This window comes from Mixophyes fleayi, chromosome 4 (assembly GCF_038048845.1).
Source record: "Mixophyes fleayi isolate aMixFle1 chromosome 4, aMixFle1.hap1, whole genome shotgun sequence".
In the NCBI taxonomy this organism is placed as follows: domain Eukaryota; kingdom Metazoa; phylum Chordata; class Amphibia; order Anura; family Limnodynastidae; genus Mixophyes; species Mixophyes fleayi.
The window spans coordinates 125095016-125120651 of record NC_134405.1 but is presented as its reverse complement, the minus strand read 5'-3'; the positions used below and the strand labels follow the sequence as shown (position 1 = coordinate 125120651).

At 35.9% G+C, this 25636-nt stretch overlaps 1 protein-coding gene across 1 annotated transcript in view; it reads right to left on the bottom strand.

Annotated features, from left to right (window-relative positions):
* LOC142151975 (dual oxidase 1-like) overlaps nucleotides 1-25636 on the bottom strand; it is a 48345-nt gene that overhangs the window by 14062 nt on the left and 8647 nt on the right. The window contains exons 6-21 of the mRNA XM_075208131.1: nucleotides 23292-23493; nucleotides 22730-22896; nucleotides 21897-21957; nucleotides 20027-20123; nucleotides 18195-18285; nucleotides 17532-17634; nucleotides 16853-17007; nucleotides 16125-16288; nucleotides 11316-11434; nucleotides 9411-9548; nucleotides 7973-8089; nucleotides 6728-6924; nucleotides 5627-5812; nucleotides 4724-4940; nucleotides 2623-2716; nucleotides 606-778 (exon numbers count right to left, since the gene is read on the bottom strand). Coding sequence (XP_075064232.1) covers nucleotides 606-778; nucleotides 2623-2716; nucleotides 4724-4940; nucleotides 5627-5812; nucleotides 6728-6924; nucleotides 7973-8089; nucleotides 9411-9548; nucleotides 11316-11434; nucleotides 16125-16288; nucleotides 16853-17007; nucleotides 17532-17634; nucleotides 18195-18285; nucleotides 20027-20123; nucleotides 21897-21957; nucleotides 22730-22896; nucleotides 23292-23493 — 2281 coding nt within the window. The remainder of the gene's footprint in view (nucleotides 1-605; nucleotides 779-2622; nucleotides 2717-4723; nucleotides 4941-5626; nucleotides 5813-6727; nucleotides 6925-7972; nucleotides 8090-9410; nucleotides 9549-11315; nucleotides 11435-16124; nucleotides 16289-16852; nucleotides 17008-17531; nucleotides 17635-18194; nucleotides 18286-20026; nucleotides 20124-21896; nucleotides 21958-22729; nucleotides 22897-23291; nucleotides 23494-25636) is intronic.

Below are 25636 nucleotides of genomic sequence, written 5' to 3'. Positions count from 1 at the left end.
TTATCCTGCTGAAAGAGGCCACTGCCATCAGGGAATGCTGTTACCACAAAGGGGTGCACTTCACCTGCAACAATGTTTAGGTAAGTAGTTCATGTCAAAGTAACATCCACCTGAATGCCAGGACCCAAGATTTCCCAGCAGAACATTGCCAAGTGCATCACACTGCCTCTGCCCACTGGCCTTCTCCCTATGCCCCTGGTGCCATTTCTTCTCCAGGTAAACAATGCACACATACCCAGCCATCCACATAATGTTAAAGGAACTATGATTCATATGACTGGGCCACCTTGTTCTTTTGCTCCATTGTCCAGTTCCGGCCCATTGTAGGGGCTTTCGGTGGGTGGACAAGGGTCAGCATGGGCACTCTGACCGGTATATGACTACACAGCCCCATATGCAGCGAGCTGCGTTGCCCTATGTGTTCTGACACCTTTCTATCATAAAAGTTAGAACAGTTTTAAAAGAAAAAGAAGAGTTCAATGTATTTAAATGGTGCACTGAGGGCCTAAAGACCTCAAGCTACATGCTATTGCACACTTCCCTTGCTTCAGGTTGTGGTTTCAGTGATTAGTGTTTACTTGGGAAAAGATTTTACAGATGCTTACCTTGAGTTTGGAGTGTTAATGAGTTTAAAACATATGAATGTTGACTAAATATAGAATAAAATTCCTCCCATGTGATCTCTTCTTTGGAGGGAAGTCCAGCCTCATTGAACATGCTCTCAATTACTTGTTCTGTTTGGTCTCTTGAAAGAAAGTTGGATACTTGACTAAAAGACCTGAAAGACAAAGTAATTACTTGGAACGATAGTTGAATACATTTATAGGTTACAAGAAGACCTAAATATGTCTGTGTTGTCATGGGAAGCCTACAGTAAGAAAACAATTAAATAATAAATAAAATAATCCACATTTTACATATTTCAGGCTTACTGACTATGCTGATGATTTCTGATTCAAGAATGTTTGTTCAGAAGCAGTGTTTGGACAAACAGCAAAGACACATATGTGCTTGTATAGAGCATAATAGAATGTCCAGTGGTCAGGTTATAATGGATATATGCAGTGTCTTAGGTTTGTATAGGACCTTATTTACGAAGTGCAGTAGATACACACAGCAAAATACCTCGCCAACCACACATCACTACAACCTATCACTTCAAAAACACCCATTTCACTAAATTAAACTTTTACATTCTTATTTTAAAGAATGTCTGGTTTATCTTAATATATGACTTAAATTTATAGAGAGCGAGGGGACCTCAGGTCTATCTTTATTACATGCTAGCTTTGTTTGTTTGAAGGTTTTTGTTTTACACTGGGCAAAGTGCACCTGGAAATGTGCTTTCTATCTGAAGGGTAAACTGTAACCAATTAAGAATAGGATGAATCTCCTTGTTTCCTCCAGGTCTCAACCCCAAAACCTTTACTCACTGGACAAAGCATAACTTTATATTTCTCCCTCAAGTGGTTCCAATGGAGTTCTTCCCTTCCCTCTGAACTCTGAGATTGTCTTAATCTTCTGTCCTCTGCTTTCTTTCAATATTTGCAAATTTGACATCTCTTTAATGAAAAAAACAGACCCGCACTCTCCTTGCTGTCCATCCCCCTAGAAACTTTTTGTGTAAATAGGTCATCCTCCAGAGGTCTCATTTCTACTGTTTATTCTCTACTGATGAGCAACAACCTTCCTGACAAAAAGTCACATGAGAGACGCTGGGAGGAGGACATGGCCGAGACCCTAGATGTTGAGGACTGGAGGGAAATTACAGAAGCTGCCGCTAAATCTTCGACTTGCACTCAGATTAAAGATAATTCCTACAAACTCTTATTTGGATGGTACTTGGTTGCTTCTAGAGTGAAGGCTATTTATTCAACTGCTACTGATCTCTGGTGTAACTGTGATCAACGTGGAACCCTGTCTCACGTTTGGGGTAGCTGTCCTAAAATTATTCCTTTCTGGCGAGGTGTTGCTGATTTTATCTCCAAAATTACTCACCTGTAGATTCCTTTTCACCTCTCCTACTTCCTCCTTCCTTGCCTCCCCCTGACACTCATAGAGTAATTTGGAAACTTCCAAGTCACATCCTTACTGCAGCTAGATGTCTAATTGCCAAAAACTGGAAACAAATGGATGGTCCCACTACTCCAGCGTTGATTCAGAATGTTTGACAAATTTATTTTTAATTTAATTTAGTTTGTGTAGCACATCTTGCATACAATCGCACTGCAAATGGCCAGAGATTGGGTGCACGCATATACTCCTATGCAGACTTGAGTGAATCTGGCACTTACGCCCGCCTGGAAAGGGGGCACTGAGAAGGGGTGTGTAAATACAGGCAAAGTACACAAAAGTCGTGTTCGTGCAAATGCGGCTCATGCAGACATGCAAAAACACACATATATGCTGGCTAGGAGACGTATATTTTGCACTGGCTATTATGATGATGACTTATCATAAACCAGGTTCATATGCCTGATTTACGATATCTATCTATCTCCAGTCATTTTTCTGAGTTTCAGTTTATTAAAGGCAATTTCCTTTTATTGTTAACTTAGTATGACCAGTTACACATTTGTATAGAAGCAAGACAATCCAAAAACACAAAACATAAATACATACCTAAGCATCTTGCAGAAATCTTCCTTTGGAAGAAGCCCATTTCCATTAATATCATGCACAGAAAATATAAATTTTAATTTGTCTTCCACAGAACCTAATGCAAGAGTGACAGAGAAATAACAATAAATAAATGTATATGAAAAAATGGCAATTGTAGCACGCAGGCTCATTTTATTTTAGGAATAAAAGCAACTGATTTAATAATGGAAAATTGTTTAAAAGCCCAGCATGGAAATAGATGTGGTAATCCTTCACAGTCAAACGTACCTCAATTATACCAACTAGAAAGGTGATACAAACTGAATAAAATGTTCTGTGCGGTAAAAAAAAGCTAGCTTTACAAATACTATTTTAATGCTGCTTTCTTCCATGTGTTCTTAATAAGCTAATGAGAGTTATTTATGGATGTGCAAAAAAACACCCTGCAATACTTTACCATTTATCAATTGCACTTATATACCCACCTTACCACCGATGCAACTCACATTCTGGGCCTGATTCATTAAGAAAAGTTAAGCAAAAAATTGAGTAAGTTTTCTTACTCAAGTTTTCTGGACAAAACCATGTTGCAATGCAAGGGGTGCAAATTAGTTTATTATTTTGCTCATAAGGAAAATACTGTCTGTTTTTTCATGTAGCACAAAAATACTTGATAGCTTATTTGTACACTGAAATTTAAAGTTAATCTAGGACATGCCCTACCCCAAATATAAATCTGCTATCACATTTTAAATTTATTTCCTCCTCCAATGCAACATGAGTTTGCCACACTTGCTTACTTTTGCTTAACTTTCCTTAATGAATCAGGCCCTCTGTTCTTTAAAATTGTGTCTTTAAAATCTGTCTGTGATACTTTTGGAGTATCGCAGTTTTATCTGGAAATGTGCTTGGTTGGAAGAGTAAGAGTCCATTTTGCCATCAACTTTAGCACCAGCCACTTCAGTATTTAAAACTTTTAGATTTTTCTAAGAAAAAAAACTGTTTTTTTCTAGCGTTATGTCATAAATAAATCATGAGAGTGCAGGAAAATCAGGGATGTTTATTATATGTGTAACTTTTGTGTATTTGAATATTTTCATTGCATAGATATTTGTGTACCCACATCAAATCCTCCTGGAAGGTATGAAACTATTTCACTGAAACTATAGGATGACTCCCTAGCACCAGTAAATATCTGCAGGAACAAATAGATTCTGTGGACACCTGTTTATGTCCACTTTAATGTTCTCTTTCCACCCCCTTAAATCTTCTCTAAATATCTCATTCCACAAAGCAAAATTTAATTTCTGAATGTGAGAACAATTCAAAGTACATGAGTGAGACAGACATGAAGCAAAGGACACTGGGAGCTCTCAGAGACTTAATGAAGCTGACACCTATGGACAACAGGATCAAGGATCAATATATATGCCCAAAATGCATCTGATATACAGTCTGTGACCATGTGTCCCGCCAAAATTTATACCCCCAACGTCTATTTAATTTGATATGTGGAAGTTATATAGATCTGTATACATCCAAACATTTCCTTAATACATTCCAAACACTGTAGCTACCACTAATTCATTTTTAATATACCTTAAATTCCAATATATACATAGAACTGCTGCTTATTTTGATAAAGGATAACATATTTAAACTCATTGAGAGTTTTAAGAAATTTCAGTTAAAATGCAGATTAGCATGAGAACAAACCATGTTGTGATGCAGGGGGTGCAAAAGCATTTGTTTTGCATGCTAGTAAACTACTGGCTGCTTTTGCATATAGCTTTAGTCTTACAATCTCATTTAGAGTTGAGCTAGGATGCGCCCCCTTCCAATTTGCCCGTGCCTATTATATTTGCCACCCTGCATCACAACAAAGTTTTGTCAAGGTGCCAAATTTGCACCTTTTAGTTGGATTTGCTCCTAACTCTAAATGACGGCCATCATTTTTAATGATTCTAAATTCCATAGTTATATTATATCTTATTGTGCTGAATTAAATTATTAATTTATGTTGCACTGTCTTTTTTATTGTCAAATATACATTTTAAGAGAATTCAAGAAAAGATAGGCTAGGTTGAATTGTACAGTAAATCATTATTCAAATCAGTATTACCTTTTAGCAATGTAGCTAATATGAAGCAACATTCCTTAAAGCACAGATATCCATTACCATCCTTGTCAGCCATAGAAAACATAGACTTCACAAAATGGGCATTAGAATTGAGCCCCAGTAATTCTGCAAACTCTTCTCTTGACAGCTCACATCTTAGAACCTCTGCGATCTTCTGCCTATGTAAGGCTCCTGCATCTGCCTTGTTGATGTCTAGGACCTATTTGATTACATTTTATTTCCATGAATATGTAGTTTTAATTTTATTACAAGACTATATTCTGTGGACAAGATTCAGACAAGTTTATTAAAGGATAATTGTGTTTCCTAAAATGCACCCATAAACACTCAATGTTCAATTGTTTCTTTAGACATATAAATATCCTTACATTTTCAATGCTGAAAAAGATTTTTAAAAATTATTGTTAGTTTAAAATGAGAAAGAGTTTGTATTGATTCCATGGGTCTTGCAACCATAGCAGACCAACCATCTGCTACTGCTCCTTTGACAAACTACCCAATGCCTGCCGTTTACTTCCAAACGTTCCCTAGCTGCAAGCCAGTGAGAGCTGATTGTTAGAAGTATCAGTGGGGTGACTAACTCCTGAACCACATGTGGCCTTACAGTTGTAGTAGTGGGTGAGAGGGAGAGCTCATTGGAAAACATAACTTCTAGAAGATGTTCTACTTTATGATGGAGACTCTGTGCTATGTACAACACTTTAAAACCCAGCCAATCCCAAAGAAGAGACTACCCAAAAGGCAGCTGGTGAGCGCTAAATATAAAGAATGTCTGTAGAATCTTGTGAATACCTTGATATATCACTCAAAGTACTGAATTTTTCTGCTTTTGAAAATATTGTTAGTTACAAATAATAATAATACAAATTTCTATAACTGTCTTACATGAGATAGTGAATGTCTGAAAAATGTCTCTAGAATCTCTTGTCTCTGTTTCTTGGAAAATGATTCTTTCAGAAGGTCCATTTCACTCAGCTCATTGAAAGAAAAGGAGACTATACCATTGTCTAAAAAATTTTTAAACTTGTGGAGAAAGGCAGTTCGATCTTCTTTGTCGTTAAAAAACAGCACCTAGGATAAAGATTGACAAATAAATTTAATCTATTAATTTCAGTTAATATAACATATAGTGTGTTAAAGAAGGTAATCAATGTTTCCAACTTGTTAATCACATCAAGTTTGGTCTCATTCTGTTCGCAATTGCATGAGAACGTTTCCGGTATTATATATGTAACATTCACACATTGTCCAATGCTAGGCATAACTAATATTACTTTTCATATACCGAATAGCAACTCCAGAGATGCCATGAAAGAACCAGTTTATACAGGTCCAAGGGTGGGAGCCTAAGGATGTACACCTGGCCACACATGGAAAGATGACCCCCACCTCAAGAACAATGACCAGAAGAATCAGCCAATGGGACATCGAGTTCTTGGGAAGTCATAACTCATCGACCTATGTATCTGTTTATCTGTGTGATGTCACTGTTTTTTATGACCGTACTATCTAGAAATTGTTCATCTCTGGCTTTGGAAACCAGAGCGTTCTTATAGAAGCTTGTTGTCGGTGCCGACCGCGCAGGTGTATGCATTGCATGCAATACTTTCCTCTATTATCTGTTTTGTGACTAAAATTCTTGTGCTTTGGAACCACAGTGATCGCATTGGAAAATCTTTTATTTCTATAAGATACAACGGACGTATCAGTATTGAATCACACTAGTGTGCAAATTTGTATGCATACAACAAATTAAAAGCATGATGTATTCATTTATATTTTGATAATAAAATTTGCTTGAAATAATGTAAACATAAATCTAAAAATGTAATAGTAATTTCCATCTATATTACAATGTCTTGTGTGTATGTAATTAAAATATATTAGTAATGTAGATAGATATACTAATGGTACAAATGTATTTAATGCCAATACTGTATACAGTTCAATGAATAGATACCACTTATGATAATTCTATACTCTTACCAAGTCATACTCTTTGGGAATCTTGATACGGACAGCTCTGCTACCATTATTGTTAGAGAGGGTTGCCTGCACATTTTGCAGTCTCTTAAATTCGATTGTCCTGATCTTTTTACCATTTACAATGTTAATGATTTGGTGTTCCTTTAACTGAATAACAATGGGTTGGAATGGCTCTTCGACTCCACACCATTCAGAGGCTAAAAGACAAGTACATTCAACAGAAAATAAACTATATATGAAACTTAGCATTTCCAAAACAACATATATAAATAATTTTAAATAAGAAAAATAATTATCCTAAACAATTTAACCAGCTGTGACTATATGTACCTTCATGATTGTAGAAAATCACATACATTGTGATGAAAATATCAGACAGAGTGATACAACTGAAGTATTTGTGCCATGCACTTATTTACACTCGCTGATTTCTACCATCCCTTTCACTATCTGTCAGATATAATCTGCTTTGCTTTACCCTGTCACCTGTGTTTGTATATATTTTTGTATCATGTTGGGTCTCGGTTCTGTTTTCTGTATATGTACTGTACGGTGCTGCGGACCCTTTGTGGTGCCTTATAAGTCAAAGACAATAATAATAATAATAATAATAATGTATTGTTCCTGAACATTTCCATTGTTCAAAAGAGGAGATTACAGCACCAATGTACAACACTATACAACACTATATGCATCAGTTTCCTCTGCTTAGAGTATGGATTTGGTCATTTTGTAAATGGCAGTAAGACAGTTTTTTTCCATAATTTAGAATTAAGCCAAATACCAAATCTTACTACAAATGATTCTGATGAATCCAATATCTAAATATTAAACAATAAATGCAGGGATTGCAAGTTGCAGTTAGGGTTCCTGTGATTTTAAATTAAAATTTGGTACTGAAACTTACTCAGAGCATAAAATACTCCCATATAATCATGTTAGGTTCTTAATAAGGTAAATATGTTATTGGAACCTATTCCAATTTCTTTTCAGAAATTTAAAATAAGTATTGTTATTTAAAGATTTTGGGTGGAAAAATCGGCTGTCTTGGGAAAACTGGGACACCCAAGAGCCTCAGGTATTGTAGGACAAAATCTAAGGATTTAGCCGAACCTGACCCTACTGACCTGCATCCTGGAATTAAGGATTTCTTACTCAATCATATTAGATGCATCACAACTGTGTATTTAGTACAGAAAATATATAATCAATGTATTTACAAGCTATATAAAACAGCAATGTTACCTGGAAATCCTTCTGTATTATCCACATTTTTGACCCCACTGCTATTACTCAGTGTCTGGATTTGCTTGAAAGAACGTTTTCTATATTTAGCAACCAGTATTGCAATAAGTAAACTCACTAGAGGAAATAAATAATGCAAAATGTGTTTCAGAAAATATGTCCATTACATTGGTATTACAATATCATGATATTATTTATTTTACTGCAGTGTACATAAAGCAAATACTCGTAAAAGTACTTGTAGTGTAAAGTTAAATCTGTGCATAACTGATTTAATTAATGAATTATACCTCCCTAAATATCCCTTGTGAGATCATAGCTGGCAATGAACGAACAGTTCATATATACAGTTCTAAATAATGAATGAAATTCACAAAAAGGCCATTACGCAGCGATGCCACGTTCTGGTGATACAATCTGCTATTGCCTCACCATTGTAGGGATTCACACTATTTTTGTATTCTGCTTTTCACAGAATTTACTATGCTGCTATGATTGTATCCATTCACTCTGCTCTGTGGTGTCGTTGGGTCAGGGTAGGGAAGGATAGAGGAACAATAGTGATAAGGGGGATCCCGCATGGAACACTTAAGGCCAAATTCCATCACATTAAACATTTTGTACTCAAATGTGGAATGTGGTGTATATACTGCAGAACAGTTATAAAAAGTCAATGTATATTTAAAAAACATTAAATCTTGGGATCTAAGCTTCTACTTGCAAAAGTGCATGAAATGTGTTTATGTTACACTTGTTTGTTTTTTATAAACATATTTAATACTACCTATTTCATGTTTTTCTAAGAAGATACACCTCACAGCATAGCTCTAGTGAAGCATAAAAATATGCATTTATGTTTTTTTCTGCTACCTTTAAAACATTCGGTAAACTCTATTTTTGGGGTACAGTTTAAATTTGCTACTTATACATTGGAAAGTACTAGGAGCCCAAAGATATTGTGATGTTTTGCTCAGAGGTGAATAATATCATAAAGACGAACATTAAGACGTGTCCTTTTGATCTTGTTCCACTGAGAATTATGCCTATCTTGGGAATATTTAATATCTCAAGCAAGAATGTCTCTCCCTTCTGTAAATATAGAGTCTGTCTTTCTTTCTCTCCCTCTCTCTCTCTCTCTCTCCTTGAAATGGCACTGAAGACTTGGAAATGTAGAGAGCTTTGGAAGAGCTGTGCATAATTGTCACCATGGCACCAATTAAAAATTGATATACCGAGGTGCAAATTTTATTTTGTTAAAAGCCTACTAGAGAACATTATTGAACCAGCCAGACTGCTGGATATGTTGAGTTAGCTCTCAGAAACGTAGAAACGCTCAGCTTTTTTCCCCCTAAATATTTGGATATTACCAATTTATTCATTATATTTAACTTTAACACTAAATATAAACATTTATTTATTTTTTTTGCATTTTTTTTACCAATAGGTAAACAACAAAGAGCGGCAATACTGATTCCAAATCCTGCAGCACATCCTTCAAAGTAATCGGTGACTGTTAGAGGGACACACTTCTCCAGATCTTCTGATTTTAGCTGGCTTGGTTGAGGGCATGGATCACCTGGCAATGAGATTTTTGTCTTTACTTGTCAACAAGTAAGTCAAATTAGCTTCCAAAATGTCATAATACAACAATGATATAATAATATGAAACTCAAAACACTCTATAACTATATAATGCCATAAATACATTGTAAGTATGAGATTTTTTTTTTTAAGTGCACTCTCTTATTTAGGAATGAATTTTATTGGAAACTTTATTTATTATTATTATTAATATTTATTTATAAGGCGCCACAAGGCATCCGCAGCGCCGTACAGAGACAAACAAAATTACAATACAATGGGAGACAGCACAGTACAGTAAACACAGCAACTCAGTAAGCTCAATGCACAGCTAGAGAGGGCGGGGAAGGGGGAGGGAGGATCCGCAAACGACGGGGCCCAAGAAGGAGGGCGCGGAAGACAGGGAGACCCCAAGGGGGGAGGAGGGAGCGAGAGTGAACGTGGGGTGGAGGACCCTCGAGGAGAAGGGCTAAGTAGCTGGAGAGCAGAGTTAGAAGTGGTGGAAACAGGAGGAGAGATGGCCCTGCTCAGAGGAGCGTACAATCTAAGGGAGAGTGGGTGGGAGAGAGGCCGCCCTCTCTCTCTCTGCCCCCCTTGGGTCTGTCGACAAAAGCTTGGCTCGAGGGATGACTTTCAATAGATCGCAGCGAGGGAGCTGCTCTGCTACGCACGAAACCCTGACCCAGAATCAGGTCGTCTACGAATGATTTAGCACCGGGTTCCCAAATATCTTTACTCTTAAGCTGGGTACACACTGAAGTATGAAACCATTCAAATTTTGCAGGAACAGGTTTACAGCTTTAGCAAGTTTAATTTAGAATACTGGCATGAACAAGAACCTGCATCATCCACCTATAGACAAACCCACGAAAGAGCGCAATGATCTGACACGCTCTCTCCACTTAAATAAGAGCAGGGTTCTTTTAAAAAAAATGTGCTTTATCTCCATGCCCAACCATGGCATGTCATTATCCTGATAGCACTGTTTTTTCAAACAAAAATCCCTATATCTCTTTCAGTAGTAGCTGAGACCTGGGTCGCAGGCCATGACATCACTGCACCTTTCTGTTTCCTGTCCCAGTGTACCTGGAACAGTGGTGAGCCTGTCCTTTGTTGCCTTTAGTGCCAGAACACTCCATACTGGGCCAATTATTTTGAGCTGGTATAGGGACATGGGACTGGGTGTCACTGTTTAATGTGGCTGCACAATCATGTGTGCAATGTAGTTGAACCACATTGTGTGCACTGTAGTCAATGTCTACTGTGGTGTGTAGCTGGCAATAGGGACCAGACTAGAATAATCATGTGGGTATTGTACTACTTTAATTTGTACGGTGAGTAGGGAACACTAAGTAGAATTGACAGCAAACCTAATACCCTCCCTAGGACCCCATTTTTCTTTCATTCAGCTCAGTGAATGTGACTATGTAAACAGTAACCATTTTTTAAATAAAAGTCTCTACACCTCTACATGTTTACCAGAGAATTTATAATTGGAACAATTCCGTTCACCACTTCCTCAACAAACGCTTCGTATATTTAGTGTTAAGCAACAGAAGCTGCTTTCATGATTTTTTATTAACAAAAAAACATACCTAAACTGCGGGTATTCTATATAAAATTAATATTCTATATTATAATATGTATTCTAATAGATCATCACAGTTGCACTAGCCACGCATTGATTACAATGGTGCTTATTAGCATTACAACATTAAATGCATTTATTGATGCTCTGCTTGAAAAACCACCCACATCTTACCATTCTTCCAGATGAAGACATTTTTTTGCATTGTGTTGTTCATTGTATCGGTGACAGCAGCAAGCACGTCATGAAACGTAGTGTTCCTTATCATAGATATTTCATCCTCTGTAAATAAACTACACAACAAAAACATCTATACATGAATCCACAGGTAGCAGAGGCCTTGGCAGATGTACCTTTATGTGCTACAATTTTATTTGAGTTTACACAACTGAATTGTTAAATTTTAAATCCTCTCAGATCTTCTTTACTTACAAATCTACTATATTGTTAAACTTATAATTACATTTTATACATCGTTAAATTTCATTTCTAAAGCTTAACTAGTTGTGTGTCGTTTCTTTTTTTATACTTATAATCTACACATTTGTCATCTGCACTGAATTTCCGTGGATAATCCTAGGTTTTAAAATGTATAAGTAACATTTTTGAGTGCAAATGTCTGTAATACAAGTGCATGAAGTTTTTCTATGGTTATCTGCTAGATAAACAGAGCCTTGAAAGTTTGCAATGATGTCCATTATATTTAGCTATTAAAGTTATCACCTTAAATTATATTTTTCATTTTTACATGCAACTCTTTCAGTAGATCATCTCATCATTAAAAACTAGGAATAGCCCAAAAAACTGAAATTATTTCAACTGCTTATTGCCTGAACACTTCACTTAATGGAAAATTGCATCCCTTGCAAGCATATCTTTACTTTTAAGTAGGGATGAGCGCGCTCGGATTTCTGAAATCCGAGCCCACCCGAACGTTGCGGATCCGAGTCGGATCCGAGACAGATCCGGGTATTGGCGCCAAATTCAAAAGTGAAACTGAGGCTCTGACTCATAATCCCGTTGTCGGATCTCGCGATACTCGGATCCTATAAATTCCCCGCTAGTCGCCGCCATCTTCACTCGGGCATTGATCAGGGTAGAGGGAGGGTGTGTTAGGTGGTCCTCTGTGCTGTTTAGTTCTGTGCTGTTTAGTTCTGTGCTGTTTAGTGCTGTGCTGTTTAGTGCTGTGCTGTGCTGTGCTGTGCTGTGTTCTGCAGTATCAGTCCAGTGGTGCTGTGTGCTGTGCTCTGTCCTTCTGAGGTCAGTGGTGCTGCTGGGTCCTGTGCTGTGTCCTGTTCAGTCCAGTGGTGCTGTGTCCTGTGCTCTGTGCTTCTAAGGGCATAGTTATTTCCCCAATATTCCCCTGTGTTTAAAAAAATAAAAAAAAGTTTTTTTTATAAAATACCAAAAACTACTTTAATATTTTTTAATTACCACAAAATTTTCACAACCAATCCTGCAGTATAAGCCCATTGGTACTGCAATATTACCAAGTTCACACATTCAGCAGTAAAAGTCCAGTGGTACTGCAATATTACAAAGTTTACACATTCTGCAGTATCAGTCCAGTGGTGCTGTGTCCTGTGCTCTGTCCTGCTGAGTTCCGTAGTGCTGCTGGGTCCTGTGCCGTGTCCTGTTCAGTCCAGTGGTGCTGTGTCCTGTGCTCTGTGCTTCTAAGGGCATAGTTATTTCCCCATTATTCCCAAGTTTGTAAAAAATAAAAAAAAAGTAAAAAAAAATAAAAAATTAAAAAAAAAAAAAATATATATAATAATTATAACCAAATTTGCAAAACCAATCCAGCATTATAAGTCCATTGGTACTGCAATATTACCAAGTTCACACATTCAGCAGTAAAAGTCCAGTGGTACTGCAATATTACAAAGTTTACACATTCTGCAGTATCAGTCCAGTGGTGCTGTGTCCTGTGCTCTGTCCTGCTGAGTTCCGTAGTGCTGCTGGGTCCTGTGCCGTGTCCTGTTCAGTCCAGTGGTGCTGTGTCCTGTGCTCTGTGCTTCTAAGGGCATAGTTATTTCCCCATTATTCCCAAGTTTGTAAAAAATAAAAAAAAAGTAAAAAAAAATAAAAAATTTAAAAAAAAAAAAATATATATAATAATTATAACCAAATTTGCAAAACCAATCCAGCATTATAAGTCCATTGGTACTGCAATATTACCAAGTTCACACATTCTGCAGTATCTTGTGCTACATATAATGGAGACCAAAAATTTGGAGGATAAAGTAGGGAAAGATCAAGACCCACTTCCTCCTAATGCTGAAGCTGCTGCCACTAGTCATGACATAGACGATGAAATGCCATCAACGTCGTCTTCCAAGCCCGATGCCCAATCTCGTAGTACCGGGCATGTAAAATCCAAAAAGCCCAAGTTAAGAAAAAGTAGCAAAAAGAGAAACTTAAAATCATCTGAGGAGAAACGTAAAGTTGCCAATATGCCATTTACGACACGGAGTGGCAAGGAACGGCTTAGGCCCTGGCCCGTGTTCATGACTAGTGGTTCAGCTTCACCCACGGATCTTAGCCCTCCTCCTCCTCCCCCCCCCTACAAAAAATTGAAGAGAGTTATGCTGTCAGCAACAAAACAGCAAACAACTCTGCCTTCTAAAGAGAAATTATCACAAATCCCCAAGGCGAGTCCAAGCGTGTTGGTGGTTGTCAAGCCTGACCTTCCCATCACTGTACGGGAAGAGGTGGCTCGGGAGGAGGCTATTGATGATGTAGCTGGCGCTGTGGAGGAACTTGATGATGAGGATGGTGATGTGGTTATTGTAAATGAGGCACCAGGGGGGGAAACAGCTGATGTCCATGGGATGAAAAAGCCCATCGTCATGCCTGGTCAGAAGACCAAAAAATGCACCTCTTTGGTCTGGAGTTATTTTTATCCAAATCCAGACAGGGTTTTTAATATATATTGTGGTGACCCACTCCTCTACGCAGTCCAGGTACATTTATTGGTGCGATTCATAAAAGTTCAGGGTTTTTAAGATATTGTGGTGACCCACTCCTCTACGCAGTCCAGGTACATTTATTGGTGCGATTCATAAAAGTTCAGGGTTTTTAAGATATTGTGGTGACCCACTCCTCTACGCAGTCCAGGTACATTTATTGGTGCGATTCATAAAAGTTCAGGGTTTTTAATATATTGTGGTGACCCACTCCTCTACGCAGTCCAGGTACATTTATTGGTGCGAATCAAACAAGTTGATGGTTTTCTTATTATATATATTGTGGTGACCCACTCCTCTACGCAGTCCAGGTACATTTATTGGTGCGATTCATAAAAGTTCAGGGTTTTTAAGATATTGTGGTGACCCACTCCTCTACGCAGTCCAGGTACATTTATTGGTGCGAATCAAACAAGTTGATGGTTTTCTTATTATATATATTGTGGTGACCCACTCCTCTACGCAGTCCAGGTACATTTATTGGTGCGATTCATAAAAGTTCAGGGTTTTTAATATATTGTGGTGACCCACTCCTCTACGCAGTCCAGGTACATTTATTGGTGCGAATCAAACCAGTTGATGGTTTTCTTATTATATATATTGTGGTGACCCACTCCTCTACGCAGTCCAGGTACATTTATTGGTGCGATTCATAAAAGTTCAGGGTTTTTAATATATTGTGGTGACCCACTCCTCTACGCAGTCCAGGTACAATTATTGGTGCGAATCATAAAAGTTCAGGGTTTTTAATATATATTGTGGTGACCCACTCCTCTACGCAGTCCAGAAAGATACCTTGTTGCAACGTTTTGGACTAATAACTATATTGTGAGGTGTTCAGAATACACTGTAAATTAGTGGAAATGCTTGTTATTGAATGTTATTGAGGTTAATAATAGCCTAGGAGTGAAAATAAGCCCAAAAACTTGATTTTTAAACTTTTTATGTTTTTTTCAAAAAAAATCCGAATCCAATACCTTAAATCCGAACCGAGACCTTTCGTCAAGTGTTTTGCGAGACAAATCCGAACCTCAAAAATAACGAAAATCCGGATCCAAAACACAAAACACGAGACCTCAAAAGTCGCCGGTGCACATCCCTACTTTTAAGCTGGGTACACACTGAAGAATTTTCCAACCAACGTATCTTATCTCAAACGATTGTACCCACGACTGACAGTCCGATTAGTGGGACGACTTTAGATCAGTGTGTCACTATACACACTCCATGGCCGTAACTAGGGCTGTGCGACAGGGGCGACCGCCCAGGGCGCAACCCTGAAGGGGGGCGCAATTTAGGAATATTTTAGGTTCATTTGGTTAAAATTGAGGGCTAAGGGGGGGGGGGGGGGGCATTTGTCTTTCTCGCCCCAGGCGCTAGAATTCTAAGTTACGGCTCTGACACACTCACACCATATCTGACCGAACGGTCATATGCGGGCTGATTGGCACGAAGATCGGATGAAAAGCTTCTAGTGTGTACCCAGCCTTACCCTGTCTGACATATTTAACCTGTATCATTAGTCAAATGTATTTTATAATCTCCAGTATCAAACCTAAGCTACACTATTGCCCTCTGATTAAGTCCTTCTTAACATTCTCACTAATGTAATGGGAGAAGGTTAAATTAGTAGAGCAATAAAAAACAGAAATTTTATAAAAGGACATCACAAAACAAACATTTACCTGACCAGTTCCTTAATTTTTCCATGCTGTCTTAAGCCATCTATCTTGTCCTTTTATTTAACTATGATACATTGAAATTCCATTACATAGCAATAAGCACACAATAACTACTGATCCCAGGTTGCAATTAGCATTTCAATGCAGAATGGTTATATTTGTTTCTTTCTCTTCTTACTTTCTGTGCATGTGTTACTTATAATATATTATTATTATTATTATTATTATTAGTATTATTTCTTGTTCCTTTGTCATGGATGTCTCAAATATACAAATATCAACCACCAGTTCTGCATATAAAAATACATTATCCATAAGTAAAAACAAAGACATACCCATTTTTCTTATTTTCAAACCAAAATCTGTCCCCTTCTCTTAAACGATAAAATTGGTCCAGGATGATTTCAGATATAAGATCACTGGGGGCTCCATTAATCTCCAACATGGCACCAGGAATAAGCTCCAGCTTTTCAATGTCGTCATCATACAATGATAAAAGCTATTTAACACAATAAAAAGTAGGAAAATCATTTTAAATATTACAGGCTAGAAACAAAACCAATGGTATGTATATTTTATAAAGTCTTATTTATACTGCAACTCATAAGAACTCACCAGGTACAGCTTTCTCTCATTCATCAAAGGAAGAACTTAATAACAGAAGTTGGAAGAGAAATTTAAGCCCAACAAATTATCTCATTAGAATCCTCTATGCAATTATTTATTCCTATATGTGAAAGTTTACGGGGATGGAGCATCCTCATGGTCTATCTGAAACAGCGGTAAGTGTAGGGTGGGGTATAGTATGGTACCATGACAACCATAGAATGCCCTGGCAGATCCAGTGAATGGCATCTGCAAGTTAAGCATGCTTTTGTTTCTTTCATTCTACACTAAATACATTTTGGCTTTCGATATGTGTGTGTGTATATTTTGGGGGAAGTATTCAATTTTCATCTTTTTACAAAATGATCATATAATACACAAATAATGAAAATATCTGTTTAAAGTTTTAACTATTGGGTTGTTTTCATCTCACTATTTAGGGCAAAAGTAGACAAACCTGTTGTCCTCTTTCGGTGTCTTTGATGTTACTCATTGGTAGATCATAGAATTTTTTCACTTTGCTATAGCCAGGTAGCCCCATGTCTCTTCCATGCTGAATACTTGCGGCTAACAAATCTGTTCTGGAATATTTATTCTGTCCATACCAGTAATCTGAAATAGAAACATAAACAACATATGTTTACACACCTCTATCACATAGCACCAAAACAAGAATGGCAAACAATCTATAATTAGTTTCAGTCCACTCCCTTTTTCGGGGGCCCCAAAACGTATTTAAGGTCTATCGATTACTGAAGCTATTCTGTATTAGAAGCAAAAAGGAAGGACTGATGCTTAACTTAAGAAGAATATGTGCAAGGAGACAATTTCTACTGCTTTGCTGAGGCAGTCTAGCATAATAAAGCGCACTTCTAACTGAAATGTGACTATGAACCATAGTGATGGATATCCTAGGTCTATGCCTTGAGAGAAGAATTGTTATCCTACCAAGGAGATGCTAATGGCTACTACTCCAGCTTCAACCATACACCATGTGAATAATAATGCAATTATTAGTATGCATATCGTTTAATACAAAGCTGTGAAGGAGACAAAAAAAATCACTGTATAGTTTAAAACATATTATTATTATAAAGAAAACATAATTAGAATTATTACTACTACACATACTTTACCTCGCAAGTCGGATACTACTATGTGATCTTCTTTCTCAGCTATTTGTGAACACATGCCCAGCAACAAATTGTGGAAATCAGTAGCACTCTTCAGGTTTGCATTCTAAAAGTATTACATAGTTAAAATAAATATAAAAATATAAACCTTTGTAATGAATTCTGAAAAATATTTCAATGCGGTTAACTCTAATGGTATATACAAATAGGAAGCCATTTATGTAAAATCATGGGACAAATATAGCCAAAAAACTAGGGATGTAATAAATACAAAATGTATATTTCTGCTGAATACCGAACTGAATACAAACACTAATTTGCATTTTAAAATTATGAAGAAGTGTGTTTATTGACAGATCTAATCTGTAATTATTAGCTCCTGAAACTGATAATAATTTGTTCTGGGCTCAAAAATGGCAGGGAAATCAGGATTTGAATCTGATGGCCCAATACTAAGATTTTATGCCATAAAGCTTAGAAGGACCAGAAAATGAAAATAACATGAAATTGCTCCTTCTTCCCCACTTCTATAACCATTACTTCAACTTTTGAGCAAACATAAACTAACAACTTGTCTGCCATCCCAACGTCCTTATATAATTTAGCTAAAGTATTTATTGTCGGATAGTAACACAATATACATTCTCAAGCTTTTAATCCTCTAACCTTTCTATTCCAGTAATTGTTACATAAGCGGAGAGCTGTGTTGACTCCACCACCTGAATCTGTCACATTTAGAAATTCACATTGGTCATTTCTAGAATGAAAAAATAGATACAGTTTAGAATTTTTAGGCTGGCATTTAGTATTATTAAAGCAAATAATGAGGAACTGTTAGAAATATGTAATGAAAAATTCATAGTTACATTTAAAGAATTCTAGAGATGAGGGAAATTTTTCAAAATTGGTCTGTGAAACATTTATCCTGTTCCGCATTTGGACACAAATGTTTGTATATTTTGATGGTGGAATTTGACCCTAAGTCCTAACCATACTACACCACACAACAGAATGATTTGATCTTCGCCATCCCAGTTTTATTCATAGACTATAAACTTCATAAAAAAAAACAAAAAAAAACAAAATGCAAAGATTATGTTATCCTATTCCTGCCACAAAACATGATTTATGCATAATTTTCCAGTGATTTTGCTCATCTTTAAAATCCATGTGCAACAATTGATATAATAACAATCCAAAAGGCTTTCCTTGTAGTTCTGTGCTTCACTTTTGTTTATTGTTTCTCTCCTTCTCCAATTTCATCAGTCCACTACAGCACCATCATTTTTCTGGTAGTAACAACTTGATGAGCTATCACCAACTGTTCAGGACAATTGCAGCTGAATCCTGAAACTACTTGGGAAATCTATCAATTTGCCTCTTGTAGATTCAAGTCAAAGGTACAACTACCTAGCTACTTTTTGATTTATATTTTTTACTACAGTATAACATCTAGAGATGTGCAAATTGATTCAGTCACATTGCAGTGATTCACTGCTGGCAAATTTAGTCGTGACTCATTCCCAATTCACCAAAAATTTGGTGACTAAATAACACCCACTAAAGAATTGAGCAACCTCATCCTCTGCTACAAAGCAGCGGTGACCAGCAACAGTGTTTTGCTGGAACACTGCTGCTCTACAATTATTTACTAAGAGGCCATAATGAGCCAAGCCCCCTCCCCCGTAGATCTCAGTACCAATGCTGGCTTCACAAGACTGGTATTGTTTAAAGTACAATATATAATTTTAATAAAATTGTATCTTGCACTGTGTAAAAATAAATAAGTAACTAAAAAATGGGCATTACTGATGTCTCTGTACAATAAACAAATATTAGAGAAAAAAATGGGCCCAGCACCCCTTTACTAGTAGTAGTATTGCTCTACCACAAAAAAGTACAAAAAACTACAATGGATCAAGAAAGAAGAAAAGAAGATTTTTAGTTAATTTGGTCCATGATGAGCCAATAAAGAAGAAAAGAAGATTTTAAAACATAATAAATCAGTGAACAAGGGTTTTTTGCGAAGTCTATTATTCAATTAACATTTATTCTTATATTGTATGTGTATGTTTTATTTTGCTGTTTTGGAGTACTAGGCAAGAGTCTTATTGACCCAATCATGCAAGGAGCAGTTAGCTACCTTTTGGAAAACTTGTCTATCCGGAGTTTCGAATATTGTTATTTACTATTATCCCCACAGGCATTGGAATGTCCACAGTGCTTTTCAGTACTGATTCAGTAGCCATTGGGAGGGGGATGCTATTTTTACTTTAAACAGTGCTGACCTAGTGAAATCAGGACCAGCACTGAGGTCATGTGAATTTCTAAGCCAGACCTTGATCTGTTAACATGACATTTCAGACCTATCTTGCTAAGTTTCCTTACTGCTGAGGTTGAAATGTTGATCACATATTGGACAAGTACTATTTATTTGCAAAAAAACTAAGCAAAGTGGTGAAAGCATTCGAAGAGTCAGCTGAAATGTAAACAAATACCTCATATAGACTCCTGAAGGCATCATAGAGTATATAATCTGTGCTGTTAGTGCTAAAAACTCAGGAGATATGCTTGGGTCCACGTGTTGTTTGTACCCTAAAATAGAAAAAACATAAATAATACAATTCAGAACCATGGACAAATGTATGAAAAGCATTAACATTTAAAGATGCATTTCTTTTTATTTATTTTTTGCAATTCTTAGTCACTGAGCAAAACAGCTGCAACAGCTATCTGTAGTTTAGAAGAAAAATCCAAGAAAATACAACAATAGAAAACTAATAATTTGAATGACCACTTAAAGACAAGGGCCGCTCCATGAGTGCCTTTATGTGGTCAAGAAGCTTGAGAAGACTTGTTATATCCTTATAAACTAAAGGGTTCAGGATTAGTTATACTTTATAATACTGATATTTTATTTTGAAAGTACTTAAAGTTATTTAAATAAAATGTACCTGCAAAATAAGAGGAAGTGTTTGGAGACAAAGAAGGATGGAGATATGTGGTAAATTTGGTTCATGCACTGACTGTTTTTGGGTGTGTTGTATAAGAGACAAGAATAATTTTTTTTACTTGCTTGAAAGCGTGCCAACTACACCCTATTTGTTGCTAGAATTGTCAAGAGGATATAAATGTGTAAAAAATTATGTAACTATTTAGATTACGGATGTTAAAAGGAATTTTAAAATGATATCACAATTTTTAACATATTGAAAACTTAGATTCTAGCTAATCATTGTAATTTTATAAAAATGCATAACCTGTGTATGTTTACAAAACTTAGTTTATGTCCCTCTCTCCCTGGAACTTCCATTTTCCAGTTAAACAATAACTAACAATGCTGAACCAACATAAATATATATATTTTATTTTGCACATTTCCATTTATACACCTCACAGCTTACACCCCTTCTCTAACATTTTGAGTTAACCAATTTCATTTGCTGATTCTGTTTCATAGAACTGGCACAGCCCTGGGAGAAATGTCTGCATGTAGCTCTGGTTGGGGAAGGAGTTGCCCTACACTATCACCTTCTACCTAAATGTAATTGCAATTTGCAATTTATGTGATTTGAAAGAATGCATTCACTTGTTATACTACTTGTTGGGCAATAATGTACATATACATTTCTGTGGAAAAAATAACTTTATTGAGCTGTGAGGTCACAATATATAAACTTTTACTGCATTATAACTTTCTCTTTACACAACTACATAGGTGTTCCGTATATCGAGGTCTATTTTGCCTTCTAAAGCAGAGAACAGCAGATAAATAAATAGCATAGATAGATAACATTACAAAAGGGACACAAGAACAGGCATTTCCTTCCTTAATATCATTGTTATAACAGATATGGACTACCATATACAGGGTAGGGCAAGAACAAAAGATAATTTCTGCCTCTGTAAAAAATACCTATCTTCCTCAATCTCCGTCTCACAACACTTCCTCTTATTTTTCAGGTCCATTTTAAAAATAAAATGTCAGTATTTTAAAGGATAACGAATCCTGTACCTTTTAGTTTATAAGAATATTTCAAGTCTTCTCAAACTTCTTGACAACATAATGGCACTTGTGGAGCGACTCTTCTCTTTAAGTGGTCATTCAACTTATTAGTTTTTTAAACTGTTGCAAGTGTTTGATCAATGAATAACTATTCTCCACAGAATGTTAAAGATGTATCTAATATAAGAGGATATTGTCAAAACATTATCAAATCTATGAATGTTTCTCTAACAAAATTAAGCACACTGTGCAATTACATCAATTGTATACAATATGATTTTTAAAATTGTATTTAGCTGATAATTTTTCTTTAATTTGTACTTTAAGATGGTATCCACAAACAATGTATGAACTTCTAGTACCGTTGTATTTCGACACATCTCTTGACAAAAATGCAGGCAGCCATTCATAAAATACAATTTTCTAGAAAAAAAAGACAATAAGAAAATAAATAAATCAAGTGAAATAAAAAAATAATTTAATTAATTTCTATTTGTGTATTTATTATGCAAAATATTGTTTTAAATCTAAAGCACTATAAATAAACTATATTTATTTATTTTCTATGGATTATATAACTATAACTATATTAACTAACAAACACTGAATTGCACCCTGAAATAAGTACGCTTAGATAAATTCTTTAATGTGACAAAAACTGTTGTCCATAAATAATATTATTTTATAATAACATGTGATTATAGGGTTCGTGTCACCTACAATATAAGGTTCTCATTTTGCTTTGTTTCACAGAACAGTCTAATTATTTTATGTAATTAAATCTTTCTATTTTGATTTATCTTTCTAGTAAAAAGCAATATTTTTTTCTTAAAGTAAATGTGCGCTAAAGACATTTAAATATCTACTTTTATGTTTAGACTGTAACACTTATCTACAGTATGAAATGAATGTATCACATATGTCAAATTACTATGTAAAAGAGATACTCAAGTTAGGCAATGCGCATATATTATTATTTTGGGATAGTATTAACATTATGGTTATAATTGAAACATTTATCTATAACATTATTCAGTAAAGTTTAAGTGTTTGTAATCAAGTAATGTATAATTCCTTTACGTAAAATTACACTAGCTTTATTTTACTAATTAATTGACCAATAATATCTTTTAACTTATAATTTCATATACGTAATTCGCTTATATTCTATAGAAAATAGTAATTAATACATTACCTGGTAAACAGCAATTACCCATTTCCTGGTAATTTGAAACAAGACTTCATCAGACAGGTCAGCTTTTTGTTCTGCAAATTTTTGTGCCTTGTAGTTGTGGTACCAGAACCAAACCATGCTCTCCGCTTGGAGAAATGGACTTTCATTAGCCATATCATTACCAAAGTCTATGGTCCAGAAATAAATATAGTCACATGAGTTTGACATTTATGAAAATTACTGTTATTATTTATTAAATATATAGCTTATTAATTGATTGTCTAAATAATGTAAGGAATGCTACATTGCACAATTATTAATATAATATTATTGTTTAAAGGAGATATATACTCAATTTAATGTGGAACCAGATTCCACATATGTACACATGCTTCACTGAGTATGATTATTATTAACATTTTGCAACAATTCAGAAATTAGCTACTTTTACATAAATAATTACACAGATATGAAATGTTATGCCAATATGGCACAAAAAAGAGGCTCATAGAGACTCATTCTAAATGGACCTGTGACTGGCAGGTTAAGAATGTCTACATTAGAAGGTAATAAGGACACATACTGTATATTCCTTCATCCCCAGTTTGCCCAGTTGAAGGATCTGGCACTTTCCACATGGGAAGACCATTTGTTGCGTACGGTGGTAAGAGTTTGTCAGACCCAGAAGCCAGCTTTCCTCCAGAAAAACTTCTCAGAGCATCACTCCATGAATGGGATGAGCCATAGATGGAGCTGCCATCGATCCATGCTGTTACAGAATTAATCTGGAAAATCATCAGAAACTCATTGTTATACTTTCACTAATGTTAGGCAATTGTTGTTCTGCTATTCGTAGACTATCCTGGTCATGTTTTTTTCCAATCATTTTAGAAAACAATTAGATTAAAATCAGAGATAATCCAAACCTTTTCAGAAACTATCATGTTTCTGGGAATATCAGTGTTTAGCAGAGGGCGAATCAGTTCAAAAAATATGTGCTGAAACAGTTGGAACAAATCTGTTTATTAGAATGTAACTTTTGAACAAAAATAGTTTTTATACCAGTAAAATAATTTCTTTTTAGACAACATTTATAACAATATATTATTTATAATAATTTATGAATAGCCTTCTTAAAACAGGAGTGCAAATGTCTATCAGTGCCTCACAAAACAAAAAAAATGGGAGATTTAATCCTGATTTAAGGATTTGTGAGACCAGAAACTGATAGTTACTTGCACAAAAATAACTAGATAAGTATAGTCATATTTACAAATTACATACAGCAAGTGGTCAGAGTGGGCTGGTATACGGTGGTATGCCACACTGTCACTTCTCCTAAAAGTAATAGAGGATAGAGAAGGAACTTTTTTATATTTTTATGTAGTCTTCAAAAAAATCAACAACATTTTCATTAACGTCAGGATGAGATCTTTGAAAATTAAAACAATACAAAAAACAAAATCAGTCTTACAACTAATCAGTTTCAACCAGCTTATCACTACAAATGCTGCAATATGAAATCAGGCGTTTTGGGCATATAAATTTGTAACACGCTTGGCATGTATGAGTGGTCTTACAATCTTTTTTATCAAAATAGACACACTTGACATCTTTTTCGAACGCCTGAAAGTTTTGCTGGTGGCTCCTCTGAAGATTCTCCAGTGAAATCTCTACATCTTTTGCACATTTCTCTTGGTAAATGAAATACACCTTTGCGGATGCTCAAGTGTTCATTTAGGAGAGAAAGGCCCAAGGTTTAGATGAATTTTTGTCATTTTTGCAACACACTCTTATTATTACACCGATATATTGTGATCACACTGATTCCAAACATATTTAGCATGCATAAAAAATAAGGGCCATTTTCTCTAATTGCAGCTCATATCATATGTCAAACAAAGCTCATTTCAACATCAACTCAAAAGAATAAATAAGATCACATACTAAAATAGCACAAAATTGTTACACTGACATTGAGGATGGGACATACTAAAGTTTTTTGAAGTTTGCGCCCATCTAGTTCTCTGCGTGAATGTCAGCTGACTTAGTGGTAGCAGGGTGGTAGCAAGAAACGAGTAGGGAGGGGTCTTATCTCCAGCTACTGTGATGTTTGGCAACATCACATAACTAAGTTAAAAGATACATGTAATTTAAAATGCTCTGGGTCATTATGACCCAACCTCAGTGACGCCGGGTTAAAGAAGAATATTGAATACCCGACATCAGCCCTCTATGTTAACTTCTTAACCTGGCTCTCCATGCACCCAAACTGCAATCTTTACCACTGAACAGGCACATGTACAGACATCCTCACTCTCAATCTGAACTGCTTCCCTTTAAAAAAAAAAAAAAAAAAAAAAAATCAAAATTTTGAATACTGAGAATTCTCAGTGGAAGAGAATGTTCTGCAGGTGTGTGGATAGTTTGATTTAAGAATATGCATTCATAATGGTCTGCGTGGGTTGCCTTTTTTCATGCAACACTAGCTACCCCTGTTGGAAATATAAGTTTATAAAGTTTCAGATGCTTATGTTAGGGTTAGACTGCAGGGAGGAGGAGTATAGGGTTATGGTTAGAGAGCAGAGGATACTTAAGGTAAGGCTGTTAAGATTGAGTAACTTGAGATCCTCAATTCCTAAAATCACTTTGCAAGATGTTCACTTTTAACACTCCCCCTTTCAGAGGAACCTGCTATATTCTACAGTCTAGGTTAGAGCAGGAGAAATCAGCAGATCCTTTTAAATAAGCCAGAGGTCAGGGCAGGTAGAGATATAAGAGCAGATCCATTTTAGAACTGAGGTCAGAAGGCAAGAGAAGACGGCAGTTCCTTTAAACAAGCCAGAGGTCAAGGCAGTTAGAGATATAAGAGCAACTTTGTTTAACAAACTGAGGTCAGAATGCAGGAGAAGACAGCAGTTCATTCAA